Source organism: Aedes aegypti, chromosome 2 (assembly GCF_002204515.2).
Source record: "Aedes aegypti strain LVP_AGWG chromosome 2, AaegL5.0 Primary Assembly, whole genome shotgun sequence".
Classification (NCBI taxonomy): Eukaryota; Metazoa; Arthropoda; class Insecta; order Diptera; family Culicidae; genus Aedes; species Aedes aegypti.
The window spans coordinates 325,973,513-325,998,439 of record NC_035108.1 but is presented as its reverse complement, the minus strand read 5'-3'; the positions used below and the strand labels follow the sequence as shown (position 1 = coordinate 325,998,439).

The following is a 24,927-nucleotide window of genomic DNA, read 5'->3' as shown; positions in this document are numbered from 1 at the left end:
AAACCAAAATTTAAAAATTTGCGAATGTAAATAAATAAATGCCCAAAACGTGTTTAGAACGATTTTAGATAACGAAAAATAATACTTAAATCGAAAATAAAAATTTGGGTATTAGAGGGTTAACCCCCACCCTGCTCAAACCATGCTGCTATGTTTGCTCTTTGGTCGCTTGTCAAAAGCTACGCCGGGTGGTTGGTGGCGGTCAAACCGTTGGTGAAAAACTCGAACTGGGTTATATTTCAATCGGCAACGATCGCCACGCGTCTGGAAGATAGCACTCTTCTTTTGCCAAGGCCGTTGCTATGTAGTAAGAAAGTCATATTTCGTAATCGAAACCGATTTAGAGCTTTACGGGTGATCAGCAACATGTGAAGAATGGGGAGCAAATATTATATTTCACAACAGATAATAAAAGGGAGAGGCTACACCGCCTGCATCGTCCACCGAGAGTGGTCCAGCAAAACGTTTCGCACCATAATAACAAATCCACTTTTTAATTTGTTGTAGTTTGTAATTTAGTTTTTTGATTCTTCGTTTCAACACCGTTTTTAATAGTGTTTTCTCTTTCGTTTTCCCTCGTTTTTCTGTTTTAGGTGCACTCGAAAGGACCACCTTCTTCGGTGCCTTCCTCGCTGATGAATGGCCGCCCGACCGGTCCCGGACCCATCGGCGACAAGTTACCCTCGCAGCTGCTGAACGGACGGGTCCCTCCTCAGGTGTCAAACGCAAAAATGCCTCCTAGAGTAGTTAGTTTTTGTTTTGTTATTCTTTCATACTTTAGCGCACTCACCTTACTCTTAAGTTACGCTATAATTTTCTAATTTCATTAACAGATTGATGAAATTTAGCATGTTTTTGTAAAAACCACTAACAGCTTGAGGATTCCCGTGACAGCTGTATAGACAATTCAATAACAGCGGTTTTTGTACTTATTGATCTGCCGATTCCTCAGGAAACATTACAAGGATTACTCCTGTAATTCTTATAGGTTCTTCAGGAAGAAAAATAAATGTCCCTTCAAATAATCTTTTTCTGAATTATTTCAAAATTTTCACTATTTCAGTTGATCTAAATTTTTCTATTGGATTTCTGCAAGAACCATCCCAAAAATTTATTCAGATAATGTATATTCCTTTTTTTCGCTATTTTTAGCAATCCCTACAGGAATTATTGTTGCATTCGTCTAGAAATAATTCTATTTTTTTTTTTTGAAATCATCTATAGACTTTTTTAAGTGAACATACTTGCATCAGTGGCGTGGGAAGTGGGTTGGACAGGTTAGGACATGTACAACGCACAAAAACACCCCACGAATCATAAAAAACATGATCAGCAGATTGCTTGAAGAATAAATTATTATTATCTTTTCAATATACATACAAACTCCATCAATATTGTATTTATATTTATTCTTATGGAAGATGGAAGCCACGATAAGGTATTACATGGTATTCTCATGCCATTGTAAAGCGTGACATGGTTTGGGCATAACCCCCAAAAGTTCTGGATCGCTGAGCAGAACGATTGAGAATATTATCTATTGTAAATATTCTGAGAAATTATTTGTAATAATTCTACTAGAAACTTTTTCAACTGTTAGAAATGGAACAAATCTCTATGAAATTTCTGAACCAATCAATGAATTACTTCTCAAAAATATGTGCGGCCAACCTTGTATATGTCCTGGGCCGAATTGCCGCGAGCATTCCCGGGATTTTTTTTAAGAAGTTTCTAGAACATCCATAGAGAAATATCAGAAGATTATTGGAAAATCTTTGGGTGAAGTAATGGATTAATCTGACACCAGTCGCAACGATGGATTAATCTAATAACATCACAACTCAACCTGATATAATCTATCGAAGCATTGCTGAATTTCTATAGAAATTCAGAGCAATTTCTATATAACTCCCACTAGAACTAGAAGTTCTTGGCTGGTTCAGAATTTCAGAATCCACTGAAAACTTTTTGCGATTAGCCGGGTCACTTCGGTACAAAGAAAAAAAAAACTTCAGAAATTCACAGATTTTTTGCTGTTTATCCATTTGTTATCTGTTCCAGCGATTTTTCGAAGGATGCTTAGAAGAATTTCTACAGAATTTACTCTAGGAAATCCTTGAGCACTCCGAAGCTACTGAACGTGGGCGAAGTTTCCTCTCAGAAATCTAAAATTCCTTAAGGGTTTCTTCGAACAAATCTTCTTTTTTCTAGAAATTTCTCCAACATTTCATCCGAGTAATACTTCTGCAATTTTTTCCAAACATTTCTTTAAAAGTTTCTCAAAAAAAAATCTAAAGCAATTCTCAAGTTTATTTAAGTTTTTACACCAGTTACTACACACAGCAATTTTTCCAATAATTCCTCCGATTATTCCTACAAAAATATATATGAAGATTCTGTCTAATGTTTTTCGAGAAATTTCCCGAAATTCCATAATATGTAGGAAATCTTCTGAAACTTTCTAAAGAGTGCAGGAGTTATTTCAGAGATCCTCGTTCAATAAGGGTGACCTACACAAACTTTATCAGAGGTTACTTCAGGATTTTCTTTAAAAATTCTTCACAGATTCATTTTTCAAAAAAAATCTTATCATTTCCCTGAAAGAATTCTTGAAAAAAAAAAACTTTCAAGCTTACTTGAAAAACTCTCAAGAAATTACTGGAGGATATTCTGTAGAAATCTTAGAAAGAATCTCTAAAGCAATTGCTGTAGGTATCTCAAGAAAAATCCCCAGTTTAAATCTTATATTCATCCTGGATGAAAATTTCACAGGAAATCCCTGGACATTTGTAGAGAAGTCAAAGATTAAATTTTAGATGACGTTTTGACCGGGAATCTTGAAGTATGTGCCAGGGAAATCGATGGATAAATCACTGGAAAAAATCTTTGAGGAGTTAGGAATTTCTGGAATGAATTAGTTTTCAGGATGAATTCAGAATGAAAAAATTGTTGAAGAAATTATAAGAAAAAATCATGAAAAATACATACAGTAATTCGCCTATTGTTCAACGGCTGAAAATCTCGCCTGTTGTTGAACACTCCTTGTATTCCTTATGGCATGTTCAACAATTAACGAGAGTTTTAGCCATTCAGCAATTGGCGAATTACCCTACTTGTCGTAATGTCACAAAGAATTCTCAAAAAAGTCTTAGATCTTAAACAAATGTCTGTTCTGATGCAAGGAAGAATCAAAATGTTATCTTCCTGTTCCTGATTGGTCTCTTTTCGGCCGCTTGTTGGTTCCTTTCAGGTCTCTTTTTTCAGGTTTCTAATTTCCTATTTTTAAGGCACTCAGTCACTACCAGCCTTGTAAAGACGAAAAACTTTCATAGTCTTGTGATAACGACAACAAAGCCTAGTAGCTTCCACAGGATTGAAATTTTTCTTAGCTTCACTGTGCACACAATTTTTGCCAACGTTTGCCCTACCCATGGTTTCGAACGTGGACGCACCTCTGGCATGCATGAATTACTTTTGCAAATCAACGTTGATAACTTCAACACGATTTGGGAGAAAAATAGAAGAATTTAAACCTTATTGTTTGTAAAACATTGCCTACAACAGACCTGCCAGATAATTTGATGAAAAATCTGTATCCACCAGGTTAAAAAATCTGTGTCCATACAAAATATGTTTCATACAAATGGAATCTTTAACAACTACCGAGAAACTAAACATTACATATACTTTTCAATTGGAAATAATGGACAAATTGATGTGGAATTTGCGAAAAAGTTCTCGGTGAGAATCGAACTCACGACTCTCTGTTCTCTAGATAGGGTGCGTTACCCCTACGCAACGAGATGACTTATAGGCGCAGAAGTTAACCTGTATTCGATTTCAGCTCAATAATCACGTGGTCCTCTTTCGCAAAGCGCACCTCTTTTGGAAGAATGAGATGTCCATCCAAACACAACGCTTTCTATTTATAACCAATGCCTAGCCCGAGAGCGGTTTATTTATTAGGTATTGAAGTACCATACACCACTCGCCAACGACATGCTGGCTGAGATTTCTATAGCGCGGGCTTCCAATGGATCGCGACGTTCTCAAACGACGGGTTACGGAACATGAGTCCGTTGCTCGATAAATAGTTGTTATAATTAATTATGATTCGTGTTTTACGGCTAACCAGCCGAGTTTTTTGGTAACTGTTAAATTTACACTGGGCTGATTAGCCACGACACACATAATTATTTAAAACAAGTAAATTGAATCTGTTTCAAATAAAATCGTTTTAATACACAGAAATCTTTTTATATGGCAGCCCTGGCCTACAGATACATAGCAGACGGACAAATCAAGCTTGTGCTAAAATAAGGGCATAAGTCGCATGGTCAATTTCTCTTCATCGATCCTCTCTTCTGCGAATAAAGGTCATAAAACGCTTATTCTAGCACATGCTTGAAATATAGCGTAAAACAAAAATATGTATGTTTTATATTTTTCAACAATCACCCTATCACAGAAGAGGAGCCCTGTAGATTTAAAATAATTTTAAAACTGTTTTCCATTAGTTACACGCAAAACAAAATATGTGCCAGACTTTTTTCATATTCTTAAAAGTAACGTAAAATCCTATTTTTTTATCATTGTCGAAAATCGGTAATCAGAAGAAGCTTAAAAAAATGAAAAAAGATAGGGATTTAAAAAAAATCAAAAACAAAAATTGATAAAATGCGAAAAAAATTAATCATTGTCCAAAACGTGCTTAGATCGACTTTAGATAGCACAAAACGATAGTTTGAGAGATAATTGATAACAACTTAAAAATACAACGATTTCGAAAAAACATCCCTTATGTAACATTCTATATTTCAGCACTTTCATCGAAACGCTATTTTGATAAAGAAATAGTTGCTTCAAGTCGTGGGAAAGAGAGAATCAAAATTCACAGATCAGTCTGCTTGAACATGTTTTCGAGAATTCTTCTTAAGACACCTCTACTGCCCATGAAAGCATAACTGTCCCATATTAATTTTCGAACCAACATATTTTTTCATTGCAACATTCATGTTTCAATATATACATTACTATGCATATAAATATTGCAACCCTTTATTTGAGAATGGCGTAGTGTAGTGTATTCCCATATCGAAAAATAAAGGCATAATAGTCTCTTTATGAGCTTTAAACCCTAATCTCAACTGTAAAACTAGAACTATGTTCAAGTTTATATTTTTTGCTGATCAATAGAAGGAAAATGAGTAATCTGTGCGGTTATGCTATATGAATATTGCATGCGGAAATATACTAGAAAATTAAAATCATTTGTATGAGAAGGCTAACTTCAAACTTTGTGCGTTATTTTCTCAATGCCCACTTTTTCCATATAGGACAGTTATGACTTTATGGGCAGTCTAGAGATCCCTAAAACAGTGTTTTTTATTTCCATGATGTAATTTATGCTCGCAATTCTGTAGAATTCTCTCAAGAATTACACTGCGGAACACGTTTTTGTCTCAAGCACCAAAATATCACTATTCACTCAATTAAGGGTTGCTGAATCCACTGCCGCTTTCAAAAATATCATAGCACGTCTAGTTTTTGAGATATTGGCCAATGAAAATGCAAAAATTGACTATTTTAGCCAACTTGCATGCAAGTTTGCCAGCTTGTAAGACAATTTATTTGCTTAATTTGTTACAGAATTCAAACTTTATGTGTATAACAATACATATCGACAAAGTTTATTATACTTTCGATGCGGAAAAGTTATTTTTGATGGTTTAAAAAAGTATTGTATTTTCCCATATAAGAGAAACGACGAATTTTGTGTGGAGACAGCAAGCTTGTCGGAAAAATCGGTTTAATCCCAATTTAATCGCGTAATTTCAATCAAATTTTATCCAACATGAAAGTTTAAGTGCAAAATAGCATGCTTAGTGGATTAGATCACAAAAAAGTTTGATAAATTATACTTTAAATTTTATGCAAACATCAATAAATCCAGTGTTTTATACAACTTTGGCGACCTGTAGCTAAAAATTGTCACGTGGTGGAACATTTCTGAAAATGGCATCAGATTCAGCAACCCCAAATCTACTCGAGACACATAATTTGATCCTTGAGACACGCAAAAATGTCATTTTTGTAACGCTGTGTTATCTTACAGACTTTTCTTAAAATAAATACACTGCCCATAAACGCATAATTGTCCCATGTGAATAGGAAACCCAGCAAACATGGGACTGACATGCATTTATGGGCAGTACAGTTATTGTTTTTTTTAATATTTCTCAAAAAAAAATTAAAACCTTCTTCGATGATATTTATGAATTCTCCAATGGGTTCAATTAAGGTGACACATCTCGGAATCCAAACATGGCAGGCACAATGGCCGGCTTGTGCCCCTACTCACGATTTCAAAGGCACTAAACTTCTGAAATAATGAGAATACAAAGTCAATCTTCTTATTTTAAGCTTTCTGCTAGTGCACAAAGCTAAAATAGAAATGGCAGTGTAGTTTGATGCTTCTTTCGCGAGATTTGTGCCTTTAAAGTTTTGGTACATTATTCAATTTTGATTCCAAGCTGTTTCACCTTAAAAGGTCCTCCAAAGGGGTCTTTTCCCATACAATAATCTAATGATTATGTGAGAAATTCCTAAAAATACAAAGCATTTAATCAATAAATGTTATGTTTGATCATGTTTAAATTTTTTGCCATTATCAACAAGTATCTTCAAATGTTCAAATGTTTCCATCATGAAAATATCCTGGACCATCCGGGAATCGTATCCGGACGCCTTCAGCTATCTAGCCGCGAGCGTTAAGGCTGAGGAAGCCACTATATCAAAATTCGAAGTTCAAGTTTACGTTCATTTTTGACCGTTTTATCAACATCAAGCTATTAAATTAGATTTGTTATTAGTATTTTGAAAGCATGCAACTTTCTCTTATTTCAACTACGAATGGAACGGCATGATTATTTTACGAAATCCGTGTGATGTTCGAAGAATTTTCTAGTTTCTGCCTGCAAATAGACCTCAACTAACAAATACGCAGGGGAAAAGCATCAATTTTCGACCCAGCACTAATTTTCGACCTATCCATACGGCCTACTTTGTATGGAAATCCGAAAATTGGCACAGAATTCTTGTAGGTCGAAAAGTAGTGCTTTTCCCTAAAACAACTGATCCTTTGAACACCATCTAACAACCGTCTCATTTTCTTTTTCTCCCCCCCCCCCCCCCTGCACAGACGGAACCATCGACGCCCTCGAAAACGTCCGGCAACGTGGAGCAAATCCTGAGCGAAGTCAAATTGTTCATTGGGACGCCCCTGACGGAGATCGGTGCCACGCCCCGGAAGGAACTGGAGCCTTACAACCTGAACAGCCAAAACAAACACAAGTACGCGCCGAACCCGGTGCTGATGAAGACTTCCTCCTCCTTCAAGGCGCCATGTGAGTTCTATCGTTACATATAAGTAAAAGTCAACAACCGGCGTTTGCCTTGCGGTGGTTTATTGATGATGTTGTTCTAATTGATTTTTTCTCTTGTTCTGAATTTGTTTCTTTCTATACCGATTACATCCGGATCTGTTGCTCAGTGGGTGCAATTCCTTCGTTGTTGAAACCGATAAGGTAAGTGTCCCATAACCACGGTGCCCCGCTAGACCGTTATTGTTGAAGAAAATTGTCCTGGAGGTCTTTCTGCGCCTCTGGCCCAGTTTAAATTTCAACTATTGCCTAGTATTTATCTGATTCAGTTTGTCTCAAGTTCTTCGAAACTCAATGGAGCTTTGGAGCTACCATGACAAAGAGAGGGCTAAGTTTAAGTACGCATCATCGTCTTACGTTACAAGTATTTAGCAGAGAACGTTTTACTTTTATCGATGTTTGTTCATGTCATGTCACATCAACATCGAATTGAAATTAGTTTTTCGTTTCTTATTCCACTAAACATAGAGAGCATCATTTAAACTAAACCAAAATCATACAAAAACTTACTTAAGCCGCTATCGAAAAACTAAGCCTTACATATACTTGGCAATTAAGTTAAATGGTTAAATTAGTGTGTAATTTGCGAAAAAGTTACACGTCTTCTCGGTGAGAATCGAACTCACGATTCCCTGTTTACTAGATAGGGCGCGTTACCCCTACACAGGCTTGGGAACTGTGACCACTATTTATAACAGTTCATCGATTCTACCAGTCAACCAAACCACAAAGCAGCAGCAGCATCAATACCATCAGGCGTTGCGCTGCCGACGGTTCACACACTGCTTGAATGTTTTTGTCTCTCCACGCTGACCGTTTTCGGGCAACCATCCCGAGGTGAATGATCGAAATAAATGTTAAATAAGTCAATCGCTAATACTTCGCTTGTGTTTTCAACTAATTGAAATTTATTAGCGTCAATAGCAAGAGCACAATCATTCCGTTGCAATACATATAAACAAGTTCAATTTTATGTTGCCTTTATCGAGCAAAAATGCAAAACCCCAAAAACCGGAAAAATCGTGTCACCACTGTGCTCGAGTCATTTCGCATTCGGGTTTGAAAAAAGGTTGGGAAGAAGAAGATTACAGTTTTGAAGAGCCGTGACTTTTTTTTGTTTTGAACGGTCATGGTTTGCTTTGGATTTTGATGGTCGTGTGGAAAAATGTGAATGTCGAGGTGGTAAATGTTTGCGACAGTACATTTCCCATCCCTGCCCCTACACCACGAGAGGACTCTTGGACACAGAAGTTAACCTGAATTCGATTTCAACTCAATAATCAGGTGGTCCTCTTTCGCAAAGCGCACCTTTTTCGGAAGAATTAGATGCTCATCCAAACACAACACTTTCTATGCAACGCCTAGTCGAAGTTTCTTCAAATTCTTTCTAGGGATTTGTAAAAAATGGCCCTGTGGTGCAGGGTGACCTCAGGAATCAAGCCTTGTACTTAGTGTGGGGTGACCTGGTGTAGGAGTTAGAATACATGCTTCTCACGCCAAGGACCTTGGATCGAATTCCATCGACGAGATAGTCACTCATGACGCAAGAGTTATAGTGACGACTTCCTTCGGATGGGAAGTTGGTCCCGAGATGTACTAGCCCAGGGCTAAAAATCTCGTAATTAAAGATAGAAAAAAAGGGTTGATCGACATTTTTTCGTAATAACGGTCTAACGGAACACAATGAACAACGTCTAAAAAAGCAAGTAGGAGAATTTAATCATTAAAATTCGAATCCATGCTTTCAGTGCTATTGAGGATGAACCGAACGCCTCGGACAGCGACGACGGTGCCTACAAGAAGAAACGCAACTCTACTGATACCTCATCGAATGACAGCGCGGACGAGTCGTCCAGCGAGGATTCGAACGTCGGCAATAAAACGTCCGCCGTGAGTGGTGCCGGTGTTACCATTTCTGGTAACAGTGGACCCGGGCCGGGTGGTGGACCTGGGGGAGGGGGAGGAGGAGGAGGAGGATCAGGAGGAACAAATGCAACTGAGTCGGGGAACAGCACTCCCCCGCGACCGACGGCCGCTTGGTCGTTGGTGAACTTCCTGCCAAGTGAGGCGGGTTGTGTCAGCTCGCAACCCGGTGGTGGTTCGAATAATCCCGATTCAGTGGGATCCAATCAGAACCTGAACGAGAATGACAATTCGTGTTCGCCGCTGATGCCTGGATCGCCCCTGATGATTAAGAATGAACCACCGCCAATGGAAGAGGACCATTTGTCCAACAGTAGTAGTAATAACGAAACGGTTTTTGTCAAGCAGGAACCGTATCCGAGTGAGAATAGTACGTCTTCGCCCAGCGGTGCTGGAATTCCAACGGCGACGCCAAGTTCTGCACTGCCGGGATTGAACGGTGAAAGTTTGCCAGATTTCAATAAACTAGGTGATATTAAGAACGATCTGGATCTGTCTAGTCCGGCCAAGAGCCCGGAAAAGAGTCCGGAGAAAGATTCCAACGACCAAGTGGATAGCGTGGATGAGAACGAAGTTAGCAGTGCGCTATTGAAGGTGAAAGAGCTTCAGAATATACAACCCTTATCGGGTATATCCGATATCGATGACAATAATGTTCAGCAGAGCACTCTTGGGTTGCTCAGTGCGGGAAGTGGTAGCGTCGGTCGAGTGCCTCAGAAGATTAAACGGAAGCGGAAAGTTAACAAAACCTACCAGGACAGGGAACGGGATCAGCAATCCAGTAGTAGTGACGACGATGGAATCGGAAGTTCCCAAAGAAGTCGATCTCAGTCCTTCGAAAAGGACAAAGTTAGCAAAGGACGAGGTCGGCCTAGGAAGAATCCACCTACTACCGGAGGATCCTCAATTGTGGGCTCTTCCAGCGCTAGGCAGTCGGACGCCGATTCTGTTACCAGCAACAACAGCAAACGAAGACTATCAATTTCCTCTACCAAAACGGTTGCTTCCACGCCGAGTAAAAAAGACGCTCCCAGTACGCCTGCCAAGAAAACTACGTCTCGAAGACGACCCTCCAAGGCCAACCCAAAACCCAGCCGAGAAGTGCTCACGACGACAGACGATTCGGACGCGGAACCGATGCGGGACCGAAAGGATGACACATCCGTAAGCTCCAAAGGAATCAGATCGAGTCCCACAAAGGGGGCAACTAACATGTTAGTTCCGCCTAAACCACCGGGAGAAGTTGACGATCTGTCGTCCGACAGCAACCCAGAGTACGTCAGGCGCCGGTGCGCTCATCTGAAAACTTACGTAATACTTCCGATTCAAACTAAATCACTTTTCCGTTTCTTTCAGATTGATATCCCCTCAGAGAAGGACCACAATCATATCGCCTCCATTTCAGCCATCTTCCATTTCCAAGGTGGTACCGAGGAAGACGTCCACTTCGACTTCGGCCTCGATCGACGACGATGACGATGATGATGACGACGATGACGACGGCAATGGGGGAGTTCGGTCGGATAGCGATTCCGGCAGTGCTAGCGATGGTGCTGTGAAGAAGGAGAAGGTATGAAACACAACACTGCACAATAGTGGGCAAAAATGGACACGAAACTGCAACTTTGAGAAGCCACTTGTTTAAAACGATGTCATATACATTATTCCATGTAAAAAATCACGACAAATCGATTGGTGACGGTCTCATCTTATGTAGACTGTGGAAAGTGCCTCATTTAGCCCCATTTTGTTCTATTTCAATCATTTTTTCATATAAATTCAAGGTAATGATGCATATTTTGATTACTGCTGCTCTTGTATTGCCAAAGTTTGCATTTTTAATAGTAAAATTGATATTGAGCGGTCACAGGATCATATTATGTCTGTGTTTTTTTTTAACGATACTGCAACATTTTACCCCATTAGACTTTTTTTGTTGTTTTACAAGGGGGAAATCTGCAAATAGACACCCTGAGAAGGTAACTCAAGGAGTGCGGGGATGACGCACCAACGACGACCCGCTGAAACCAGCCCATGCACTGTACTTGAGCAATTCTTTTTGAATCGCTCAAGTGATGTACAGTGCATCGACATTACCCTTGGCCACAGACCCTTATCTCCCTGGAACCACCTTACGGTATTTCTTCGGGGAGGGGCCAGTGCATATAGCACAAAAAAAAATCCAGCTCATCTTTTTTGGGAAAGCGAAACACAATCATTTTTACACTGGCACCTCTGATAACATATTTTTAATAGCTACAATCAGGCCATAGTCAACCATATATCAATACACAGTGTCTTTGTAGCCAGCATGTCCCAGGCGATAAATGACAGTCTTCAAAGAGCATCCTTCTACTCCAGGATTTAAACAAGCATGCTTTGAGTAAATTCCCATTAGTGGGATCGTTTTGAATCCTGATTTTTCAATCTCAGTGAACATAACTTTGCCAGGGATTCAATCCCAGGATTGATTCCTTACTCATGAAGTGTCATCATCGTATTGTACATTCAGATTAACTTTAGACTGATGATATTCATTTATCAGTCATCAAAAAATCTCACTCCAAGAGCAGCTGAGATTCAAATCTTCCAGGGCAAGATCGTTTACGCGCGTTCAATTTCTGCTGATCAAGGCAATCGTTGATGATGATTACGTCTAAGGGTGTTTCATCCAGGGTTGACCAGGCAGGCCCTACGTTGTGATTAACTTTTTGATCCCGAAGGGGCAGACGAATGAACGAACTACGACGTGACTTCTACTAATTTATTGGCCACCACCGAGAGGCATTGCTCCTACTGGATGGGAAATACTCTTCTGTTACAGTCACAACTGCCATAATACATAATTGGGGCCGTAATGGCGTTGGTCCCTTAACGGCGCTTAATGCTAATGCTAATATCTTCCTCCGATTTCACTTCCTTAGGATGCTTCCGTAGTGCCTACTTCATGATGGCCCAGTACTTTTCAATTGGCCGCAGTTCCGCTACGTTCGGGGGGCTTGAGATGCTTCGGCACGAAATTGACCTCCTTAGCCTTGTTCCACTCCAAAACCTCTTTCGAGTGATAGCACGAGCTCAGATCCGGCCAGAAAATTGTAGGACCATCGTGTGATCTCAGAAGAGGAAGTAGACGTTTTTGGAAGCATTACTTTAGAAACACCTGCCCATTGACCATTCCAGTTTTCACGAATGGGGTACTCCGCTCTCCACACGAGCAAATTGCTTGCCAAATCTTATATATTTTTTGGAAATTTGACATCTTCTGCTTTCTAACGTGCTGAGAGACATGGAATTTATGATGAGCAGTGAAAAACTGGAGCCCCGGAAGCTGCCTGAAGGCTGCTTTTACATACGTCTCATCAACCATAACGAGGCAATGTGGTTTCGTCAACACCTGGGTGTAGAGCTTCAAGAAATTTTACTGTTTTTTTTTGGAAAATCTCACTGAGATTCTTCCCGGATCCCTCATTAATTCTTCCGTAAATTTCTCTGAGATTATCCCACACATCTCTCTGAAGTTCTTCCGGTAATCCTTATAGAATCCTTTATACGAAATCCTTCTGAAATTTATCAGGAAATCCATTAGTAGCTTCATAAACCTATCTTGAGCTGTTGCATCCAAAAATCCTTTTTGGATTATTCTGAAAATGCTTCTGGGATTCCTCTTGCAATTTCTTTATGATAGGGTGCAGAGCTACTTGGGCACTTCCACGATTCAGTTTGGCATGGGGGGTTTTTCTCGGCTGAAATTGTCTGATACTTTGCAGTAAGAAGCACTTCAATACGACGAATATTGTGGTCAAATACGAGCTCAATAGCTTTCAAAAAACCTCACTGCCGAAGTGAAACGAAAGTGCCAATAATAGGATCCGACTCCCTACTATAGAAAACCTTTCAGAGAATCTGTGGGATTTTTCAGAAAACCCCTTCTGGGATTTTTCCAAAAATCTCTCAGAAAGTCCTCATAGTTACTTTCGGAAATCCTTCTGAAATTGTTATACCGTCAACGCATCAGTACCCGCTCATGTTCCAGTAGCCCGCTCACGAGTTTGGAAAGTAAGGTAAATTGAGTAAATACACAAAAGATTGCCCACAGTATGATTCAGTTTGTCGATTTGAAACGTCTAGCAGCTATACTTTTTAAAATTACTTTGTTAAAACTTATCTTTTTTCAGTGTGAGCGGGCTACTGGAACATGAGCGGATACTGGTGCACTTATGGTAGTTATCTCTATGATCGCTCTGTGATTCTTTCGAAAATCTTCCTGGGACTTTCCCTTGGATTATCCCAAAAATTCCACTTGGATTTTTATGGACATCTTCCGGGTTTCATCCGCTGAATTTCCCTGGAATTCTGCCCAAATTTTTTTCTACGATTGCTTACCAGAGGGATGGAATTCTTTAAAAAGATCTGGGATTATTCTGAATATCTTTTGAAGATATTTCCAGACATCTTTCGGGGTTCCCTACAAAAATTTCTCAGGATTTCTTCCGGAAATCCATCCAAAATTATTTCATTAAACCATCTGAATTTTTTTCCAAAAAACCATTAGTAATTGTTTTGTGAATGTCCGTGAGCCTCTTTTGGATATGCCTCTTAGATTATCTCAGGATTATTCCGATTCTTCTGGGATTCTCCCGGAAATCCGTCTGACGCTATAGTTAAAAATTTATTCATTCGTTGACAGATTATTTCTTTCAAATTCTTGGGATTCTTCCGAAAATCCCTATGGAATGCTTCCAAAAATCCTGTCCGGGAATTCTTCCAGATATCTCTCGGGGATTTATTTAACTATAATTTTTATGGATATCCATCCCGATTTTTTCAAAAAAAAATCGCGGAGATTCTTCCGACAACTCCTTAAAAATTGTTCGGAAATCCTGTTTTAATTTTTCCAGAAATGGTTCTGGGAAATTCTCGAATATCCGTTTGGAATTCTGATGCAATTTGCGATTCTTCGGAAAAAGTTCTTGATTTTTTGTGATTTCACCGATAAATAAAAAAAAAAAAAACGAAAACTTTATCTTTACCAGAATTTCCTTAAAAATTTACTAACATTCTTCTTGAAATATTCAGAAAATCCCTCTTGAGTTCACATGGAAATCCTTTAAGGAAACTTCCGGACAACCCTCCGGAACTCTTCAAAAATATCACTGAGATTCTTACGGAAATCTATCTAGTACTCTTATAAAAGTTACTCTGAAATAGTTCCGGAAATTCCGTTGGTTCTTCCGTAAATCTTTCTGGAGTTCAAACATCGTTCTGGAATCATTCCTGAAAATTTTCAGGAATTCTTCCGGATGGCTTAGTAAATTCTTCCAAAAACCCTGGGAATTTCCTGAAAGTCATACAGGTATTCCTGCGAAATAACTCCGGGGATTCTTTTTGATATCACTATGAAATACATCCAAAAACCTATTTGTCATTCTTACATAAATCCTCATGAGACTCTTTTAGATTTTTACGGAAATACATAAGTAATTTTTCTAGAAATCCTCCCAAAAATTCATTCAGAAATCTCTCTGTGATTCTTTCGCAAATTATCCCAGAACTCTTCCGGAAGTCTTCTACAATCCCAAACAAACTCCCAGAAGGATTTTAGAAGAATTCTAGAAAGATATTCGTAAGAGTCCTAGCATTATTGTCTGAAGAATCCCAATGTTATTTCCGCAAGAATACCAGAACGTTTCACAGTAAAATCTCAGGAAAACTTCCGGTAGCTTCCTTGAATGAAATCTGGATGACATGCACTCAAAATAATCCAAACGTCATTGCTACGTGAAAAATCACGTAGATCATTCCAAATTCATTTTACTTTCACTTCACCTGACCAAGATAAAGATCACTAAGCCATTCATAACCACCAAACAGTGACTCGGTAATTGTTACTGCGGTTACCTATCGCACTTACGTTAAATTCACGTAGATGCCTAAGTTCATTTTGACATCTGCATATTGTACGTACATTCGGTGTTGAGCTCAAATCCTAAGATGGCGCCCGCTTGATTTTTGAAGAACTTCAGAAGCTGCTGAATCTTAAACCCTATGCAAGATTGATTTCAAGGTAAATATGCTTTGAATACCAAAGAATCCCTGCATTACTTCATATTTTATACCTGATTTATAGCCTCTATAAATTATAGCACGCGAAGGCTACAACAGCACTCACCAAAATCACAAAAATTGGGAAACAGGATTCAAAATGCTCAGATTGAATATAATAATAGCACAATCTTCAAAGTTTGTTTATATTTTCCAATTGGGAATTAGTTTTCTTCCAAAGCCTATTAGAAATAAGGTTGGTCTTTATTACAGTTAAATTTAATGCAAAACCATCTAGATCCTATTGAAACGCTTCGTGAAGGCTACCGGAAAATCCACGTAGCTCTTACGTGTAGCACCGGTGGAATGGACGAAGCTCAAAAGTTCATTCTGGGCTACCTATGATTCACGTAGTAGCTACGTGGAAAGTGCGATGGAAAAAAACCACGTATGTTTTCACGTAACAATGACGTTTGGATTATTTTGAGTGTGGTATTTCCAGATGAGTGCAGATCGTTAGGCCGAATATCGTTAGGCCGAAAGGGTTGTTAGGACGAAATAACAATTGATCATTTACTACTTTTTCAAATGGTTAACACACTCATCAGTGTTTTTTTTTCTTCTTTTAATCAAAGGCTGTTCTTTTTAGTTATATTTCACAGCGGATATTGTGGGCATCTAGGTAATGCAACTGATATAACAATCCATTCGAACCGAAAATTCATTCGGCGGCTTCTAGGTAATGCAAATTTTCCTGACCTTACCCATCCGACCTTACATTTTATTAAAACTATCGGCCTAACGACCCTTTCGGCCTAATGGCTTTCGGCCTAACGACATTCAGCCTAAAGCCTTTGGCATAGCGGGATAGAACCTTGTTGCAGATGAACATCTTATCGTGTACACTCAAAAAAATCCACACGTCAAGGCTACGTGAAAAATCACGTAGATCGTTTGAAAATGAACTTTTCTATAATTTACCGGACAACGGTAACAATCACCCAGACGTAGATATACATTGAATGTTCTTTCAATAATATTTACTGTTAGTGTCCATCACTCTTACGTGAAAAAACACGTAGGCGTAAATGAACTCAAATGTTGACAGTTCAGTTTCTGTTTTGAACTGTCACCAGTGCAAAACGAGTAACATCGTTGGAAGCAAACGCCAAGTCTCGACATTACAAAAAATGTTCACAAGATTTTGGTGAGTAAATATTGTTTAAGATAAAGTTTTACCTTTTTTGATTTGTGTTTTCTTTCGAATAGGGCTGAGCAACGTACTTTCACCGCCAATTGCAGCTGGCTTATCTCCATTTATCAGCGATGTAAGATTCCTCGAACTGACTCCGGTAATGCGCATCTGATTGCAGAAATATTTCCGGTGTCCGGTGACCAATACGCATGACTTAGCAAGTTCTTGAAATTAGACCAAATTTGCCGTCGATTGCTTACGGTCGCATTCAATTTCATCTATTTTTCATTAAGTTATAAGCATTTGAATTTCGGCAAAATTTTGCCTACGTTAATCATTTCCCCTGTATTTAGTGTAATCTTCCATTCAGATATATTTCCAAATAATAATAATAAAACATTTAGGTACAATGAAAGGAATCTAATTAAAACATTTCTTTTATTCATAGTTTCCATAAAATTGATGGTATAACTGCTTAGAATCCAATAAAACGCTCCGTAAAAGGTACTCACAAAATACTTAGCGGCTACGTGGAATTCCCGTGAATCGAGAAAAGTTCATCAGCTCGAGTGTTCATTCTGTGCTACCTATGATTCACGTAAGTGCTACGTTGAAAGTGCGATGGAAAAAAACTACGTATGTTTTCACGTAGCCTTGACGTTTGGATTATTTTGAGTGTAGCGCGACATCGCATCGCAACTCATCAAAGAAACGGCCAGTTGAGATTAACAACATCCCTAATGGCTTTTGGAGCGTTATTAAAAGATAAGCTAGTAGAAGAGCAAAACTTAACTGCTTCTGGTAAAACACTATAATAATAAATGTTGGTATAAAACATAAGGTGAATTAGGAACATAGAACAAAACATAATTTTCCGTGATATCTAGTCATATGGGCTAAACTAGTTAATTTTAAATTGATTAGAATGGGGCTTTTGTGTACAGAAACAACTTGATCCAATATGGCTGCTCAATATCCATTTGCTTGCAGTATGCTTTATTGATCCAAAATGTATAAAAATGAGCAAAATGGGACTTTTTTCAAAGACTGCACAAGACAAAATCATCAATTGAATCGTCATTAAGACATCATTTAAACCAGTTGCTTCCTAAAATTGTGTTTGGTGAAATTGGGTCTCTTTCTGCCCACGCAGTGTGGTGATGCTGAACACATTGTTTGCTAATCCTACCTCTGTTCATTTCAGAAAATTAACAAAAATAAGAGTGACCAAAAGAAGAAATGTCTTCGGAAGCTGTTCTCCATCAGCAAGGAAGGTGGCGCCAAAGGTGGTAAGGGTGGCAAAGGCAAGGGACAGGTAGTAATTGAAGAGGTTCATCACTCCAAGGCTTCCTCCATCCAAACCACGGTGAACACGACTCCCAACTCCAAAAGCCATCTTCTGAGCGTGCCTCCCCCATCGGAAGTGTCTCGCACAATCACAACACCACCTCTGGTTCCGCTCGCCACGACCGAGAACCGTTCCACTCCTTCGTCGGTATCCTCTAGTGTCACCGCCCCCGCCGCCACTGCCACCGTGACGGAAAAAGTGCTTTTATCACCCGCCAATACTGCCTTGAACAACATTTCCCTCATCTGTCGGATCGACCTGAGTCGTCTGTTGAAGATACCACCGCCGCCGCCAGCCAAACAACAGCTGGCCAAAGCAAACGAAAGCTACAGTGCCCAGCGTAGTGCCTCGGCTCGACACAAGAGCAAAAGTCCTTATGAAATTAACAAGAAGCGTCGCAACTCGATTGCTGGACACTGCTTCGAAACGCAGGCCCAGCGAAGGTTGAACGAGGATAAATCCACGTCCAATCTCAGTAGCAGCGGCTCGTATAGACTGACCGAAGGTGTCGATCCGAAGGTATCCAACGATCCTCTGCTGTTGGAGAATGGTCGCCATCGGAGCAACAGCAACGCTAGTGAACACCAATCTCGAGAACGATCCCGGGATTATCGGGACATTGTCTCTCCCTCGTTACCACCTCATCACCATCACAACAATCACAACCTGTCTGGGTCGTCTCTGTCCTCTTCGGGCTCGGGATCCGCGCAAAAGCAACCCTCATCTGCCAAGCAGCACCTCACGTATGACGATAAGTTACCCGCCAAAAGTGAAAAGCTCCAATATGGAGCCAGTAGTAATAGTACTAGTAGTAGTAGCAATAGCACCAACTATCCAATCAAGGAAGACAAATCAGCAATACTCTATAGTGCTGGCAGCGCAGGCAGCGGCAACAGCAGTAAACCTCTCAACATCAAGCACGAAAACCTTATCAAGCAGGAGTTCCCGGAGGGCGGCGAAGATAGCAAACTATCGGCTGCTACCCTATCGAAACTTCAACAGCAGCAGCAGCCGCCTTCGGTGTCCGCTTCGGCACAGCAGCAACCGGAAGGCAGCAGTAACCGACGGAAACGCACATCCAGTTCCAGCAGCAGTTCCTACAAGGAAAAGCGACGGAAAAAGGATAAGGGTGGTGGTGGTGGTAGTAATGCTCAGGTGAGTTTGCCTTTTTTTGTATGTCGTTCTTTGTAATCTTTGGGGGAGCCTTCTGCGTGGGTGCTTTACAAATGTTTTTTTTTGGGAATACACACTAGATGAATGTTGGGAAACACAGCGGCGATAAAAAGCCTTCTCGGTAAATTGAACGGTTCTGAGTAAGTGAGATCCGTTTCTGTCATTTTCCATAATGTATATTGCTTTACTACAACATGTTCTTAACCATACCAGCTTTTATAATGTAAATATTAATCACAAAAACGTGATGGAAAAGACCAAAATGCATAAAAGATCGAAAAGAAGAATGAATATAAGTCGTAAAAGTCCTGAATCTTCCTATATCACAGATAATTGCGAGAGAAGCGTGGCACTTGCCTAAACGACCGAAAATACCCAAATTCCCCTAATTTTCAAATATATGCTATTGGGGAACACACGGAATTAGAGCAGATGCAATAGATCAAAAGGACGATTGTACCAAAAGCCGTAAAATACCAAAAAACCAGAATATATTGGAATTTTATTTAATTGTACGCATAGCTGTATTGTAATGCATTATGCCTTTCTTCTTTTGTTCTTCTTTTTTATGCCTTTCAATACTTGTTTTTCTAGTCTTTCTTTCTTACGGTACATTCCGCCTTTTCATTGTTTCCCCTACTAATGTTTCCCACCTTTTGAGATTCTTTCTACCTTTTTCATTTTTGCTTTTCGATCTTTTCCGTCTTTTGATTTTTTTTAACTTTAGACATACGTTGCCTCCTATTTTTTATGTTGGGTTTTCGGCCTTACGGGGTGAAACCTTTTTCAACTAAAACGACCATTGTTCCTTGCGACAAAGGAAGAACTGTAGAAATTCCTACGAAAATTATTACGTGGAATATATGAGAAATCCCCATATAGAAATCATGGATGATAATGAGGAAGTAATTTGAGTAAAAAAATCAAATTTCGATAACTCGTGGAAGAATTCTTCTCTCAAATCATAAGTACATGGCTCTTGCAATCGCTATGCAGGAATTTCACAGATTTACAAAGGAAGAACCGCAGGATTTTTTAAAATTTCCCTAGAGATTTCTCAAGGAATACTTAGTGTAATTCTTCTAAACATTTTCCATCAGAAAATACTTCAGCAGTCCAACGCCAATATTTCAAGTAATTTCACATGCATTATTACGAAATTACCCTAAGAAATTCTACTAAGCTTTCGTGTAAAGATTCTATCGGTAATTATTCCATCGATTTCTCCGATTGATTCCTACAGAATTACCTTCAGGAAATCCTTTGAAAATTCCTCCAGAAGTTTCTTCGCAAACTTTCATTAATTCATCATGCTTCCTTTCAAAATTAACCCATAAGTTGCTGCATAAATTTCTCCAGATATTGTATCGAAAAATTCCTTAGTACCATACCAGGAATTTTTCAGCCAATTCCTTCAGTTTTTTTTCCAGGAGTTTTTGCAGAACGCCTCAATAAATTCTTTCGAGAGTTTCCTTATGAAGCTCCTCCAGAAATGAAGATTTATCTAGGAACTTTACGACATTTCTTCCAGGGTATACCGTGACATGCCGGTTACCGTGACGGTAATAAGTGAGGATGAAAACAACTCAAGTCTCAATTAACAAAAAAAAAAAGACAAAGAATAACTAATGTTTATGCATTAATTACTATTTTCTATTCTTCTTTCATTCATTCTTGGATTATTTCGGAAGTTCATCAAGGATTATAGATTGAATCACTTTATAATTCTGCAAGAAATACCACAGCTCTCTGGGATTCTTTCGAAAATCCTCCTGAGATTCTTCGGAAAATCTCACTGAGATTATTCCTGGAATCCCTCATCAATTCTTCCGTAAATTTTTCTGAGATTTCCCAAACATCTATCTGAAGCACTTCCGGTAATCCTCATGAAATCCTTTATTTGAAATAATTCTGAAATTAATAAGGAAAGCTCTCTGTAGTTTTTTTTTCATAAAGCTATCTCGAGCTGTTCCGTCCAAAAATACTTTTTTGGATTATTCCGGAAATGCTTCTGCAATTATTCTTGCATTTTTATGACACTACAGACATTCTTTCAGATAGTCTTCTTAGAATCCCTGTGAGATTCTTCCGAAAACCCCTTCTGGGATTCATCCAAAAGTCTCTCGGAAATTTATTATAGTTATCTCTCTGATCGCTTTGTGGTTCTCCCGAAAATCTCCCTTCTTTTGGACTATCTCGGAAATGCCTCTTGGATTTTTATGGAAATCCATCCGGTTTTTTTTTCGAAATTCCCTGGAATTCTGCCGAAAATGTTTCAATGATTGCTTTCCTGAGGGATGAAATTCTTTTAAAAGATCTTGGATTCTTCTGACTATCTTTTGAAGATTTTTCCAGAAATCTTTCGGATTTTCTTACATAAATATCTCAGGATTTCTTACGGAAATCCATCCGAAATTATTGAACCCTCTTTTTCCACAAATCCATCAGTAATTCTTTCGGAGGCAGTCCGATTCATTTCCGCGCGCTCGGAGTGTTTTTTTGGCTGGCTTCGTTTGCTTGCCCAGTGCTTTACGAATACCCATGGGACTCTTCCAGATTTTTACGGAATTCCTCAAGTAATTCTTCCAGAAATCCCCCAAAATTCATTCAGAAATCTATCTGTGATTCATTTGCAAATTATCCCAGGATTCTCCCGGAAATCCTTCTACAATACCATGAAAAATCCCAGCAGTATTTTCAGAAAAAATCCGGATAGTTATAGCCCTAGAATTATTGTCTGAGGAATTCCAATTGTATTTCAGGAAGAATACCAGAACGATACACGGTACAATCCCAGGAAAACTTCCGTTAGCATCCTTGAATGATATCTGGATGATATATGATATTTCCAGATGAATCTCAGAAGCTTTACGGAAGAGCAGACATAATTCCCGGAAAAAAAATCTTTGAAAGATATTTCGAAGCCTACCAGGAAGTTTTTGGGAAGAAATCCAGGAGGATTCCAGAAGAATTTCCGAAAGAGTCCTAGAGAGATACTCTATAGAATAAATAAACGGAGATTTATTGAAAAATCCAGAAGAAATGTCCAGAATCATCCTAGAAGTAATTCCGGAAGAATCTTAAAAAAAAGTAGAAAGTATTCAGAGGATCTTCAGAAAGATTTCCGAAAAAATCCCATAAGGTTTTCCGAAAGATTCATCCAAAGACATTCGGAAGAATTCCAACAGGATTTTCGGAAGAGTCCCAGAAGTATTATAAGGATATTGACGAGAAAAATACAGAACCATTTCAGAAGAATTCCAGAAGGATTTTCTAAAGTGTCCTCGAAATATATCCAAAAGTATTCCAAAAGGATTTCCGGAAACGTCTCAGATGATTTTCGTTAGAATCCAGAGGTATTCTCGTAGAAATACAAGGAGTATTATCGGAATAATCCTACAAAATTTTTCGGAAGAATCTCAGAGTTCGGAGGAATTCCAGAAGAATTTCTATTAGAGCCCTAGAAAATCTTGGGAAGAGAAGAATATCCAGTATTACATCAGGATTTTCGGTAGTAATTTCCGTAATATTTCCGAAAAAAATCTAACTTTTTATTTTCCAGGATTTTAAAATAAATCCCGAGGAGATATACGCAAAAATCACAGAGAGATTTCAGCAAGAATCTCAAAAATATGTTCAGAAGAATCACAGAGGGATATCTAGGAGAATACTGAAAGTAATACCGGAAGGGTTCTATAAAACTGGAAGAATCCCAGGGGAATTTCCCAAAGGGTTCTTGAGCAATTTCTTCAAGAATAGTCGTATAACAATATTATGATTCAAATCAATTTTTGTACAGCATCGGATTCCACTGTAGAAGCAACTCGTAACATCAATATTGCATTACATCTAAAAATCTTTATTAGGGTAAATTTTGGACATCCTAATTAAATAACAAATACATCAATTTTTTATTTGATGATAAATACTTGAATTATATTGTATCAATAATTAACAATTAAAATTAGAAAATAATAATTATAAAAATATGTATGTATGGAAACTAACAATTTTAATTTCTCCCCATTATTGGACGACAATTTTAAGTAGAATGAGCCTCCTCCACATAGGGATGATTTGGTTGGTTCGAATGATTGATTTCCGGAGAACTTTGATTCTCTAAAAGTAATAATTTAATATGTATTCGCAGTAAATTCCCAAGCAACATTGATAGCTGAATATTACCCTACTCAGCTAAAATGCTGTTTATGCAGCCTCTTTTCAGCTGAATAAGCTGTTATTCAGCTACCAATGTTACCTGGGTTAGAATTGAAAATATTAAGTCTTCTGTAATCCAATACTTGTTGAACTGCATGTCTAGTTATTTGATATTTCAAATAAAATTTGTTAAGTCCAACATGAACCAACAATATACTCGTGCTTCAAGGCTAAGTAGGTCGTGATTTTGTACTGGGCATCGATGATAGTGGTTGATTCGCCTCACGATTGCGAATTAAAGAAAATCACTTGGTTTTGTATTGACATTACTGAAAAGGTATCAGCATACTTTCTGCATGTAAGCGCAAGTAATGATACTTTTCTGAACCAGTACTTCTTAGGCTTAAACTATGATATTTTTTGTACTGCACAATCAGCATAAACTTTCTCTCCGTTTTGTTTATGTATGTACTAATTAGAATTTCAAATCATTTCTATTAAATTAGTTTTGTTGTCTTTCTGCGGAGTCGTCAAACTCAACAGACTTTTGTGCGCCTTCTTCACAACTCAACTACAGGATTGTCACATTTATACAGATTTATCTGTATTTTAAAGATTTTATCAAATATTTTGTGACCAAGAATATGTATATACAGACAGCAGATTTTTTGGAAAAAAAGGTTTACAGATTATGTACCGTGTACGTACCAAACTTTGCGCAGTTAAGAAATTATCATCGTATTTTTGCTTCAAATAAAGCTAAAATATGTATCTTTTTATTCAAACTTCTGCCAACGATAGGCTTTTAACCCTTCAGTAGAACGCGTGATTTAAAAAAAATAAAAATGATTCACAAAAAAATAAAAAAAATGCAAAAGGTGATGCAACATCTTGTGCCTAACATTGCGCACAAAATCTGAATTGTTCCTAACTTTGCGCATGATGTGCCTAACTTTGCGCATGCCTTAAATTGCTCGTTTACTCTAAATAATTTTACTTTTTTACTGGTTTTGTATTAAATAAAAAGGTTACATCTAATATGAGTTTCATCAAGAGTTTTTCACGTGAATTTCAATTTAATTTATTCAATCACCTCAAACATAGAGTGCCCACGAATAGTAATTTACTCTGTTCTTATTTTTTTATAGGTAATACATATATTCACAAGATTACAATCTGAGCAATATAGTTTACAGCCGCAGCTTATGCCTATTTGTTATCGTACGTTGCTCTATATAACTTATTCTCTTGTTTTTTTAATTCTTAAACTGAGGGATGTATCGTTGATCTCTCGCGATTAATTATTCTATTTGCCGCCAGTACGGATATTCCATAATTGAACGCTTTTTGCTAGACAACTGGAGCTTGAATCATTGTCCTTCAACTGGGAAGCCAACCTTTGCGCTATCAATTATCCAAGTTTACAGTAATATTCTCCTGTGTTAATACAGTGGATTTTCCGAGATTTTTCAATGCACACCTTGCCTTCAGCTTCATACAAAAGGTACTTTCAAGAATATTACATGTAGCCGCTGCCTTATGGATTGAGTGACCATTCCTGGAAAGATCGACAAATTTTGTCATTTGCAAGGACGTACATGTATTTACGTGCCATTCCGAATTGCTGGAAGTGCGCAAAAATTAAG

The 24,927-nt window shown here is 38.4% G+C and overlaps 1 protein-coding gene across 12 annotated transcripts in view; it reads left to right on the top strand.

Annotated features, from left to right (window-relative positions):
• The window catches only part of LOC5568244 (AF4/FMR2 family member 4), a 303,202-nt gene that overhangs the window by 267,215 nt on the left and 11,060 nt on the right, over positions 1-24,927 (top strand). For 9 of the 12 annotated variants that reach the window (XM_021845890.1, XM_021845889.1, XM_021845888.1 and 6 more), the window contains 6 exons: positions 594-746; positions 7,202-7,406; positions 7,553-7,586; positions 9,191-10,654; positions 10,722-10,935; positions 17,807-19,105. In XM_021845890.1, the coding sequence (XP_021701582.1) occupies positions 594-746; positions 7,202-7,406; positions 7,553-7,586; positions 9,191-10,654; positions 10,722-10,935; positions 17,807-19,105 (3,369 nt within the window). The remainder of the gene's footprint in view (positions 1-593; positions 747-7,201; positions 7,407-7,552; positions 7,587-9,190; positions 10,655-10,721; positions 10,936-17,806; positions 19,106-24,927) is intronic. The other 3 variants (XM_021845893.1, XM_021845891.1, XM_021845894.1) reach the window with 3 other exon arrangements.